The 12,284-nt window shown below is 59.8% G+C and overlaps 1 protein-coding gene across 1 annotated transcript in view; it reads right to left on the bottom strand.

Moving 5' to 3' along the window:
* SARS2 (seryl-tRNA synthetase 2, mitochondrial) overlaps positions 1-12,149 on the bottom strand; it is a 46,076-nt gene extending 33,927 nt beyond the window's left edge. The window contains exons 1-5 of the mRNA XM_054010254.1: positions 11,610-12,149; positions 10,884-10,995; positions 9,139-9,234; positions 8,364-8,502; positions 6,724-6,765 (exon numbers count right to left, since the gene is read on the bottom strand). Of these exons, the coding sequence (XP_053866229.1) occupies positions 6,724-6,765; positions 8,364-8,502; positions 9,139-9,234; positions 10,884-10,995; positions 11,610-11,913 (693 nt within the window). The 5' untranslated portion in view covers positions 11,914-12,149. The remainder of the gene's footprint in view (positions 1-6,723; positions 6,766-8,363; positions 8,503-9,138; positions 9,235-10,883; positions 10,996-11,609) is intronic.
* Positions 12,150-12,284: the final 135 nt, after the last annotated feature.

The following is a 12,284-nucleotide window of genomic DNA, read 5'->3' as shown; positions in this document are numbered from 1 at the left end:
CCCTGGCTTTCCCCCATTCCTCTCCCTACCCCCCGCATGTTTCCATCCATCCCTACCCCCCTTTCCTTACCCCCTCTCATAATCCCCCCCACCCCTGGGTGCCCCCCCCAGTCCGGCACCCACCCTGCCCGCAGGGGTTCCGGACCAGGTTGCGCCCGAAGGGCTCCAGGAGGCAGATCCGGCTCCACTGCGGTGAGGGGCAGAGGCGGGCGGCCGCTAGGATGGCCCCCAAGCGCGGCCACCTCTCACCCTGCAGCCGCCAGACCGTGGGCCCGTCGATGAGGTCCTGCCAGCGGCGACACACCAGCCGGCAGCGGGTCACCAGGGCGCAGCCCGGGACCCAGCTCAGGATCTGCGCCAGGAGCTCGTCCGGCAGTCGGTTCAGGTCCAGTGGGGCCGGGAGAGACGGGGGCGCCGACTGTGGCCTGTCCGGGGAAAACGGGAGCGCCGAGAGCCGCGCCCTCTCCGGCCTTGCCCCGAAAAACAGGAGCCCGACCTGCCGCTCCAACTGCCGCCTGCTCTCCTGCTGCTGCTCCCACAGCCGCTGCCGCTTCAACTGCCGCCTGCTCTCCTGCTGCTGCTCCAACAGCCGCTGCCGCTTCAACTGCCGCCTGCTCTCCTGCTGCTGCTCCAACAGCCGCTGCCGCTCCAACTGCCGCCTGCTCTCCTGCTGCTGCAACTGGCGCTCCAACTGCCGCCTGCTCTCCTGCTGCTGTTCAAACTGCTGCTCCAACTGCCGCCTTCTCTCCTGCTGCTGCAACTGGCGCTCCAACTGCCACCTGCTCTCCTGCTGCTCCATCAACTGCCTCTCCCGCTCCATCAACTGCCGTCTGCTCTCCTGCTGCTGCGCCAACAACTGCCGCTCCCGCTCCATCAACTGCCGCTCCCGCAGCTCCAACTGCTCCCTGCTCTCCTGCTGCTGCTCCATCAACTGCCGCTCCCGCTCCATCAACTGCTGCTCCCGCAGCTCCAACTGCTCCCTGCTCTCCTGCTGCTGCTCCAACAACTGCCGCTCCCGCTCCATCAACTGCCGCTCCCGCAGCTCCAACTGCTCCCTGCTCTCCTGCTGCTGCTCCAACAACTGCCTCTCCCGGTCCATCAACTGCTGCTCCCGCAGCTCCAACTGCTCCCTGCTCTCCTGCTGCTGCTCCAACAACTGCCACTCCCGCTCCATCAACTGCCGCTCCCGCAGCTCCAACTGCCGCCTGCTCTCCTGCTGCTGCTCCAACAACTGCCGCTCCCGCTCCATCAACTGCTGCTCCCGCAGCTCCAACTGCTCCCTGCTCTCCTGCTGCTGCTCCAACAACTGCCGCTCCCGGTCCATCAACTGCTGCTCCCGCAGCTCCAACTGCTCCCTGCTCTCCTGCTGCTGCTCCATCAACTGCCTCTCCCGCTCCATCAACTGCCGCTCCCGCAGCTCCAACTGCTCCCTGCTCTCCTGCTGCTGCTCCAACAAGTGCCGCTCCCGCTCCATCAACTGCCGCTCCCGCAGCTCCAACTGCTCCCTGCTCTCCTGCTGCTGCTCCAACAAGTGCCGCTCCCGCTCCATCAACTGCCGCTCCCGCAGCTCCAACTGCTCCCTGCTCTCCTGCTGCTGCTCCAACAACTGCCTCTCCCGGTCCATCAACTGCTGCTCCCGCAGCTCCAACTGCTCCCTGCTCTCCTGCTGCTGCTCCAACAACTGCCCCTCCTGCTCCATCAACTGCCGCTCCCGCAGCTCCAACTGCTCCCTGCTCTCCTGCTGCTGCTCCAACAACTGCCGCTCCCGCTCCATCAACTGCTGCTCCCGCAGCTCCAACTGCTCCCTGCTCTCCTGCTGCTGCTCCAACAACTGCCGCTCCCGCTCCATCAACTGCCGCTCCCGCAACTCCAACTGCCGCCTGCTCTCCTGCTGCTGCTCCAACAACTGCCGCTCCCGCTCCATCAACTGCTGCTCCCGCAGCTCCAACTGCTCCCTGCTCTCCTGCTGCTGCTCCAACAACTGCCGCTCCCGGTCCATCAACTGCCGCTCCCGCAGCTCCAACTGCCGCCTGCTCTCCTGCTGCTGCTCCAACAAGTGCCGCTCCCGCTCCATCAACTGCTGCTCCCGCAGCTCCAACTGCTCCCTGCTCTCCTGCTGCTGCTCCATCAACTGCTGTTTGCTCTCCTGCTGCTGGTGCATGTCCGCGGGAGCCCGGCTCTCTCCCTGACGCACAGCGGCTTGGCTCGCTCAGGCCCAGCTCCCGCTCCTCGCTGCATCCGCTCATGTGATCCCGGCCCTGCCTCGGAGCCGCCCCGGCCTCGTTTACACGGGAGCAAAGCTAGCACCGGATTCCCCCCTTGCCCGCCAGGGGGTGCCTGGAACAGGCTCCGGGTTCCCCGCTCAGCCCCGCTGGGGGGTCTGACACCGGCTCTGGTCCCGGCTGCCAGCCGGGCAGCCGGCAAAGGCCCCACACGGGAAAAGAAGCTGGGAGATGGAGGGGGGTGAAAAGTGAGGGGGGGCTCAGGACTCCTGGGTTCTCTCCCCAGCTGCAGGAGAGGGGGGGGTCTAGTGGTTAGAGGGGGGCAAATGCCGGGGGTGGGGAGAGGAGGGGGGGATCGGGTGGGGGGGGGGCGCTGTGCGGGGGAGGGGGGCACCGAGGAGTGGGGGGGGGCACCAGGGACAGCGGGATTGGGGGTGACTCCGATTTACACCAGCCGGCGACCAGAGCCGGTGTCAGACCCCGCAGCAGGGCTGAGCGGGGAACCCGGAGCCTGTTCCAGGCACCCCCTGGCGGGCAAGGGGGGAATCCGGTGCTCGCTTTGCACCGTGTAAACGAGGCCGGGGCGGCTCCAAGACCACATGAGCGGATGCGGCGAGGAGCGGGAGCTGGGCCGGAGCGAGCCAGGCCACCCCCCGGCCATGGGGCAGCCGGAGCGGCGGGGGTCGGAGTTGGAGCCCCTGATTTCAGGGCAGGCGGGACAGGGTGCGGCGCTCGGAGCTGACCCCGCTCCTGGACGGGCTCCTGGCGCGGAGCCTGAGCTGGGTCCCGGCCGCGCCCTGGGGACCCGCTGCCGGTGTAGTGTATGAAACTGCTCCGCCTAGCAGCGTGCTAGCGGTAGCACCGACCGAGCCGGATCCAGGGAGCCGTTTCTTGCACTACAGTGTAGATGGAATTGCTCCGTGTAGACAGGTGCTCCCCGCAGCAGTTAGTGCTACAGAGCGATTGTCAGAAACCGCTTTAGTAAAAAGCTGCTACTTCCCTCCTAGGTCCTGGGGGTTTCACCCTCCGCCGGCGCCTCACTCCGGGGCTGAACTCCGCCAGCGTCACCGCCAACCCCACTGTCCCTGGTGCCCTTCCCCCCTGTACACACTCCTCAGTGCCCCCCTCCCCCGCACAGCGCTCTCCCACCTGGTCCCCCCCAACACCTGGCCTTGCCCACTGTCGGAAAACTCCCAGCCCCCCTGCTCTGCTAGAACTGGGGAGAGAGCCCAGGAGTCCTGGCTCCCAGTCCCCCGCCCTGCTCTAACCACTAGACCCCACTGCTCTTCCAGAGCTGGGGAGAGAACCCAGGAGTCCTGGCTCCCAGTCCCCCGCCCTGCTCTAACCACTAGACCCCATTGCTCTTCCAGAGCTGGGGAGAGAACCCAGGAGTCCTGGCTCCCAGCCCCCCTGCTCTAACCACTAGACCCCACTGCTCTTCTAGAGCTGGGGAGAGAACCCAGGAGTCCTGGCTCACATCCCCCCATGCGCTAACACAGCGGCCTGACCTAAGAAGCACTAGATCTTCCTTCCCCATTTCCCGCCATCTCGTGACCAGCAATAATGTCGGGACACCGGCCACTGGATAACCCAGCTGGTCAGGTCAAGCCAGTGTCCCCACCCGCATGGAATCCCTGAGGTGGATCCATCCCTCGGTGCTTCTCCAATGACGGATTTCTTCAGCCTTGCTAAGTTGTCCCATCACCCCATGGCTAAGGGAGCTGGGGCTTTAATAACCCCCCCGTTACCAGGGAAAAATCAAATGTAAATGGACCCCAATGTGCCTGTTTCCCTTTGACAGGTACAAGAACCAAACAAATCAAATCCCCTCTATGGCCTCCTGCTAATCCCATGTCATCTCTGGGCAGGACAGAGGGTAGCCAGTGGTGGGTCCAGGACTGTCTACCCTCGGGCCGAACGCTGCCCTTTGGGGAGGACGCTGGATCTCGGCGGTGGGATGGGGACCAGCGGCTGGGACCGGAGCTGCTGATGGACCAAAGAACCCTGGAGGGCAGGTAAGTTGTTGGGGTCACAGGATCCCTCCCAGCTCTCGATGCGGAGACCCAGGCAAAAGCCCGACCGCACACGGCTGCCCCCTGGCTGGACAATGCCGGGCCGCCGGGCCCAGGTCCTTGTGAAGGGCGAGGGGCGGGAAAGCGCTGAGGGGACGGCAGTTCCAACCGGTTCGAACCAGCTGTTCACACCACAGCTTTGGCGCCTTCATTTCCCCGCCCCTCTCCCAGCCGCCCCCCAGCGATGGTTCGGCCTTCGTAGCCCCGGGCCAGCTTCCCCGGGAGCAACATGTCCCTGCAGAGCTGTCTCAGGCTCCAGACGCTGTTTCACGATCCTGAGCTTCGCCCCCTCTCCGAGCATGCCGGGCAGCAGCCGGATCGCACTGCCTGGAGCAGCAGCATCTCCTCGGACGGCTTCTCGGCAGCTTCCAACCTGCTGCTCAGGGAACTCGGGGGGCACAACTGCCTGCCCCTCCTGGGCCAGGCCGCCCAGCACAAACTCCTCTCACTGAAGGGAGAAGAACTGGGCCATTCAGCTTGGGCCCGTCTCACTTTCCAGCCCGCTGAGCTGTGAAACACCCACACCACACGCTGTTCAGAAAAGCACTTTAATCTTCATTAACAAGCCGCACAGCTGCTTATATCATGTTCAGCGACTCCATTTCCGGACAGAGCCCTGTGAAACTGACCAGCGAATACATTCCCTGGCCCCTCTTTTCCGGTGAGGGACCAGCTCAAACCTTCCAGGCCCTTTTATTAATAAAAACAATTCAGGCCAACAGGAAACCCGTTAGCTCCTCAGTAACTAACCTACTGGGGATTTCAGCCCAGGCCCATGGGATAATTTTAAACAATAACAGCCTGGCCCAAAGGGCCACCATCCATCCCGGCTCCCTGCGCACCAAGGGAACGGGCTGGGAGGTTGCTCAGCGCTAGGACTGGATAGCTACCCTAGTTCCCTTCTTGTTCTCTCCCGTGTAAACCAGGCCTGAGTCCAGTGGAGTCAGCAGGCCTCATTCTTCACTCAATCATTTGAGCAGTAGGAGAATCAGAGCCTCGGACTTCAATGGGGGCAGAATTTGGGCATTTTTTGAGAGAGGTAACACAGAGCACCAGGTCCCCCAGCATCATGCCTCCAATCAACGGGACGGTGTCCCCTGCTGGTGTAAGAGCAAAGACACCACTGGCAGGCCATTGGTTTATACCAGCGGACGTTCTGGCCTGTCTTTACTAGCAGGGCTAAGACCCATCCCGATGACCGCACCTGAGCCCAGCTGATGCACTGAACGCCGTCGCTGGACTATGTGGCAGAAATTAGACCCCAGTCCCCTAGAAATATCTTGCCCGTCTACCCCTGCTGGGAGTGGGCTCTGCGGCTCCGCCTGTAACCCTCTGCCCATGCCCCGTGATCGTGCGTTAGTACACGTGTGGACTTTGCCTTACGCCGACATCGCCCCCCAAAATGGGGAGGGAACTGCACCAAAGCACTGCTAGGCCCCGGTTCTGGTCTGACGTAGACCTGTGTGAATCTGGAGTCACTCCACTGGAGTCTTTCCAGATTTACACACTTCAGAAACTGACCCTTGGTTTATGTCAGCAAAAGGCCTGAGCGTCTACCACGCCCACTGGCTTTGCTGGGATGCGAGCGCAGTGAGAACAGACCTGAAGATTATGTTCCCCATTAACTCCTGGCCAATCAACAAGCAGCTATTTACGTTTGTCTAAGGGCTGCCCGGTACGGTATTCTCGTGAGCACTGCACTACCCATAGCTTGCAGCAGCTGGGTTCTAACCCCCCTTCCCCAGAACCACGCAATCTAATTAGCATGGGGGGGGGTATTTTGCTCACCTGCCTGTGAATCTGGATTCACATCAGACAGGCAACACCACAGGCATCAGCTGGCAGAAAAAACTCTTCCGTTAACAGAACACACAGCGAGCTCCCAACCCACCTCTCTGCAGCTTCCGAACGGAATCGTGGCAGAGAAGAGCTGAAAATTCCTCATTAGGGGGGTAAAAAACCACCTCAAACAACTATTTTTTTAACCCCTACATGCTCTGATGACACAATCCCAAAGCCCCCCAAATAGAGGCACAAGCCCAGTTGTTTCCATCTTTAATGTCTTGTTGCTTCTGCCGTGCAGGGGCAGGGTCACACTGACCGAAGTCAGGCACTAGGAACCTCAGGATTCTCCACGGTGCTCTTTGGTCCTGCGCAGGACAAGGTTGGCCAGAAAGAACGGACCGAAGACGCTCCTCAGACAAAGGGGCGTATTAATTTCAAGGAGACGCATCCCCCTGATTTGTTCTCAGACAGGAGAGGAGCTCGCAGAGGCAAATGGGGATCATCATTCCGGCTCGCGTGAGAGATTCGCGGAGACCCGCTCCGGGCTCTCAGTTGAGCTTCACCATGACTGTGGAGTTGGTGATCCGTGCGCCGTAGTGTCCTGCCCAGAAATGAGTGTCCTTCCCTCTGTGGAGGAAATGCACATACCGGACGCCGCGGCCGTACTGCCTGAACCGGTAGGACACCTGGGAGGGAAGGAAAAGGAACCCAAATTGATCTCTGGACCCTGTCACAAACCCGTGGGCTCCAGAGAGAGGAGGTAGGGGCTACACAGACTGGGGAAGATATTCTGGCAGGGCAGGGGCTGGGCAAAACGGAATAGCTGCTGTGCAGTGAGAGGGGGTCGGAGAGCAGGCGCCTGCCCCACACTCCCCCCAGAGTGGTGGCCTCAGTTCCCTGTAAGGTGCATGGCCGCGCAGCAGTCTATTTAGCGCTGTGCAGGGGCTCAGGGAACCCGCCCGGCCGGGACCTGCCGCAGGCGGGGCACCCCCCTCCCAACTCAATCCCCAGACCTGCCATGGTCGGGGGAGGGGCGTCCTCAACCCAGCCCCATCCAGGCCCTGCCTCGGCCAGGGAGAGAGGCATCCCAGCCCCGGCCCGAACCTCCCGTGGCCAGTGATGGGCGCCTATCCCACAGCCTCAAGTGTTGCTGCGGCGAGAGACCTGGGGGGAGCCCCAGAGTACCCTCCTACACCCCAAACCCCTCATCCCCGGCCCCACCTCAGAGCCCGCACCCGCAGCCAAAGTCTGGAGAGAAATGGGAGAAGGGAGGGACAGGCAATAGAAACGAAAGTGAAACTGTTTGAGCAGCATAATCCAGAAGTCTTGAGGTCTTTCTGAGTGTAGCCTTCGTTGATTTGAGATCTACCATACCATTCTCTCACTAGACGGGAAAACCTATAATGGCAGCAGGCCATAAGAGAGACCCAATTTGGGTCTCATCTATCTGAGTTGTGAGGAATATGTATTAAGATTATACCAACCAACAAGAATGCACTTTTATGTAGAAATCCATGATTAAATTGAGTCTTCCTGACTAGTGATTTAAATCAAATCCACCCTGCACATAACAAAATTCATTCTGCACATGGGTGGGAAAAATTAGAGAGAGCTCTGGTGGTGACTCCCATCCCACAGGTCTGGGCCCGGCTCCAGCCCTTTGCAGAATTCGGAGGAGCCCGCTAGAGCGTCACGTAACACGAGTGTCCGTGCACAGGTGGGGCCATTCCTGCCTCTTTCCTGGCCCTGGTTTTCCTGCCGAGTGGGGCAGGCAGGAATAGTTTAGGGGGGAGGATGAGCACCCACTACCCCTAGCTATCTGCCGCCTGTGGTGGGCTAGTGGATAGAGGACTAGATGTCAGGAGACCTGTGTTCTATTCCTCTCTCTGCCACCGCCACCCGTGCCTCCACTCCATAATAAAACATACATAATTTTACAAATTACGCCCACTTCATCCCTACCGATGTTAGATCTCAAAGCGCTTTACAATAGAGCTTCGTATTAGGGTGACCAGATAGCGAGTGTGAAAAATCGGGATGGGGGTGGGGGGTAATAGGAGCCTAGATAAGACAAAGCCCCAAATATCGGGACTGTCCCTATAAAATCGGGACATCTGGTCAACCTACTTGGTAGCGTTATCCCCCTTTCACAAGGAAACGGAGGCACAGGGAGGGGAAGTGACTTGCCCAAAGTCAACCCAGTGGCTGAGTCGGTTCTAGAACCCAGGTGTCTGACTCCCGGTCCCTAAATATTCCCAGAGAGCTAGCAACGGAGCCGGCTCACCTGGTGATACTGCGCGTCGTTCCACTGTTGTATGGGATCGGGGTTGGCTTGGAATTCAGCGATTACAGTACTTCTGTTGGCAGCCAGGAGCCTGACGCAGATGGAGTATTCACAGCCACAGTCTTCCCGGGCGCCCCACCTGTGGGACGGGAGCAGATGATGGGGAACAAGAAACCTCGGAGGGCAGCAAGAGGGAGACAGGACACAGCCCCCCGAATGTAGAAGGTAACAGGAATCCTGGGAACACACAGCCGAATCCAACACACGCAGCACCACTGGCTTTTTGGTCCCCATCAATCAGGGGATTGCACCAGCATCTTAGCTCCAAGCACTGTAACATCCTCACCCGCTGGTCTTGTCTAGCCCAGCAACTTCAGGGAAGCCCGACTACAATCCTAGCCAGCAAGTCCGAGAGCAGACGTGACCTGCGACGTGCATTTGACGCAAGCCCCTGACCAAGAGTTGGTTGGGAGAAACTCACTGTTAAAAATCCAACCCTTCTCACACCTTTAATTAAGGGCTAAGAGGGCTCCCAACTGACAACTCTGGGACCTCCAGGTTCAACAGACTTGATATTTTTAAGGCTTAAAAAAGTAACAACCCCCAAACAAATCCAAACCCTTTGATTTTGAGGCACAGGTGGCCCCTATAACTAGAAATGAAGGAAACCACAGAGGTCGTATTTTAGTCATCAGAAATCAGCAGCAAAGACACAATCCCATTTCTTTCAGCAAGTCACCATTAAGGCCTCCAGGGAGAAGAGGGTGAAACTTACCAGTCGGAGATGTAGATTTCCGGTTGGTAGGTATCCAGCAGTTTTTCCCATAACCCCTCCTTTAGAAGATCTACGAGCTGCGATTTGATGCACCACCTACAGAGGGGGACAGGAAACCCTAATGAGATATTGCAATAGCAACTGAGATCAGGGCCACATTGTGCTGGGCGCTGCGCAGAGGGGAAACTAAGGCACAGACAGAGGAAGTCGTTTTTGCTCAAGGTCACACAGCAGAGCCAGGAACAGAGCTCAGGTGTTCACGCCTCCGGGCACTGCCCCAGTACAGCTCCCTGTGTAGACAGGCAAAGCTGCCATAAACTATGACTTGAACTCATGGGGTCAGCTCCCGCAGTGCAAATAATAGCTGCTATAGGAGTTTGCTGGGGCAGCTACGTCCGGGACTGGAATCAGGGGAAATCAGCAGTGCAGAGAAATCCTCGTAAATCTGGAGTGACACCGTTCCCAGTTCTCAGCTGCCAGACACCTTGGGTCGATACCAACACCTGGGTAGAGTGTGTGTGTTTGTGTGTCATGACGACACAAGGGCAGCACAGAGTCAGGGCCTGCATCTGATCTTGGTTATACTGCTGCAAGTGACTCCAGATTTACTGAGGGCTTGTCTACACTGGCAAGTTTCTGCGCAGTGAAGCAGCTTTTTGCACTCAAACTGCAGACGTGTACACACTGCCGAGCCACTTTGTGCGCAGAAATTCCTCAGTTGCAGCGCTGCAAAAAACACCTCAAGAAGAGCCGCAAGGCTGTTTGCACAGAGGCTCCAGCGCTCATTGCCAGTGTAGACACTTGATTGCTATTGTGCTGTAATTGGCTTCCAGAGCTGTCCCTTAATCCCTCAAGTGACATCCCAGGGTTTCCCCCGTTCCCTGCCTCAGGGCTGGTTGCTTCCTACCACTGTCTGAACTCAGAAAGCATCTGACACCCTCTTTGTCCCCCAAAACACACTGTCTCTCTCCCCCCTCCCACCCACTTCAGTTGAAAAGCAGCTGGCAATGTAGTAGGATGCCCATGGAACAGTGGGATTGGGAAACCTGCATCATGTGACGCTGTGCCTCCCCCATGAGGCATTGCAAACCCTTCCCAAAGCCCCCTGCGGCCAGTTGTACAGTGGGAAGCTCCCACAATGCACTGCTATCTTTGCCCTTGCAAGAGCTGCTAATGTGGATGTGCTCCAGCGTCACAAGGAGCACAGTGTGGACACCCAACAGCGGTTTAATTCCAGCACTTTAATAAAAGTGATATAACTTGTGGCGCAGAAACTTGCCAGTGTAGACACACCCTTAGACCACATCCACAGTAGGAGCACTTTGCCGGTATAAGAATCCCAGGACACCCTGTTGACAACTAAAACCACCCTCCCTGAGCAACACAAACTCTCCTAGTAACAATGCACCGTGCTGTATCACTGAATCCACACCGGCTAGCACAACTCTCTTCCCAACGCCTGACCGACAGATCTGTGCCGGCAGAAATCTGTAGTGTAGCCTAAATCCAGAGCCACTCCGGATTTACTGGTGTGTACATATATTTGGGACATGACAGTACAAGGTGCAGGGCAGACTCAGGCCTGGCACCTCTGGGTCTCATTTATGCTGGGTCGATCCAGAGCGACTCTGGATTCATAGGGGCACACGCCAGCTCAGGACAGGTCTGGCTTTTGGAGAACGGGTAGCTCTCTGCCCCATGAGGAAGGTGGGGGGCAAACGGGAAGGCCCAGGGGACCGACTCACTGAAAGGATGAGACAAAGCAGGTCTGGGCCGGGGCGCCCTCGACCGGGCAGCGGTTCTCTTCCACCTTCCAGCCATGGCCCCCATGCTCCACCTGCCAGTGACTGAACTGATCTGCGGGAAGAGGCTGTGTCAAGAAGGGGTATGAGGTGTGGTGGGAGCTGGTTTGATGGGGTGGGGGATGATGCCCAGGTGGGCACCCATTCCCAGGGGAAGGGGAGGAGTCGGTTAATGTGGCTCTCCAAAATAAACAGAGAGAGAACTAAATACCTGGGAGAGGGGGGGTTGCAGGGGAGGAGGGAGACTGCCCCCCTTTCCTGACACCCATCTCAGTACCCCAGGTACCTTTTTGCCCCAGTGCCCTCTCATCCCCGCCTCCCCCACCAGTGCTAATTTTTTCCCCTTCCCCCACTCTGGTGCTCCCTCTCCTTTGCCCCCCCAACACAACCCACACTCTCCCTGGTGCCCCTCCCCATATACACACGCCTCAGTGCTCCCCATTCACCTCCTACTGTCCCACCTGGGCCCCCCTCCTCCAATGCCCTCTCCCTCCCCACCCCCGGTGGCAGCTGGCATTGGCCACTGTCGGAAGACAGGACAGTGGGGAAGATGGACCATGGGTCTGACCCACTGTGGCCGTTCTTATGGTGACCCCCACCCTGCCCTGGATTCCCCCCTCCCTATAATCCCCCCTTCCCTCTCCCACGCCCCCCCGGTGCGGCACCCACCCTGCCCGCAGGGGTTCCGGACCAGGTTGCGCCCGAAGGGCTCCAGGAGGCAGATCCGGCTCCACTGCGGCGGGAGGCAGAGGCGGGCGGCCGCCAGGGTGGCCCCCAAGCCCGGGCGCCTCTCGCCCTGCAGCCGCCAGACCGTGGGCCCGTCGATGAGGTCCCGCCAGCGGCGACACACCAGCCGGCAGCGGGTCACCAGGGCGCGGCCCGGGACCCAGCTCAGGATCTGCGCCAGGAGCTCGTCCGGCAGCGGGTTCAGGTCCAGCAGGACCGGGGGATCCCGGCTCTCCGACTGCCCCATGGCCGGGGGGCGGCCTGGCTCGCTCAGGCCCAGTTACTTTCCCTTCTGCATCCGCTCATGTGATCCCGGCCCCGCCTTGGAGCCGCCCCGGCTTCGTTTACACGGTGCAAAGCGAGCACCGGATTTCCCCCTTGCCCGCCAGGGGGTGCCTGGAACAGGCTCCGGGTTCCCCGCTCAGCCCCGCTGCGGGGTCTGACACCGGCTCTGGTCGCCGGCTGGTGTAAATCGGAGTCACCCCCAACCCCGCCGTCCCTGGTGCCCCTCCACTCCTCTGTGTCCCCCCCCCGCACAGCGCCCCCCCCCGGTCCCCCCCTCCTCTCCTCACCCCCGGCATTGGCCCCCCTCTAACCACTAGACCCCACTGCTCTCCT

This window comes from Malaclemys terrapin, chromosome 20, assembly GCF_027887155.1.
Source record: "Malaclemys terrapin pileata isolate rMalTer1 chromosome 20, rMalTer1.hap1, whole genome shotgun sequence".
Taxonomy (NCBI): domain Eukaryota; kingdom Metazoa; phylum Chordata; order Testudines; family Emydidae; genus Malaclemys; species Malaclemys terrapin.
This window is presented reverse-complemented; position numbering and strand designations above follow the sequence as displayed.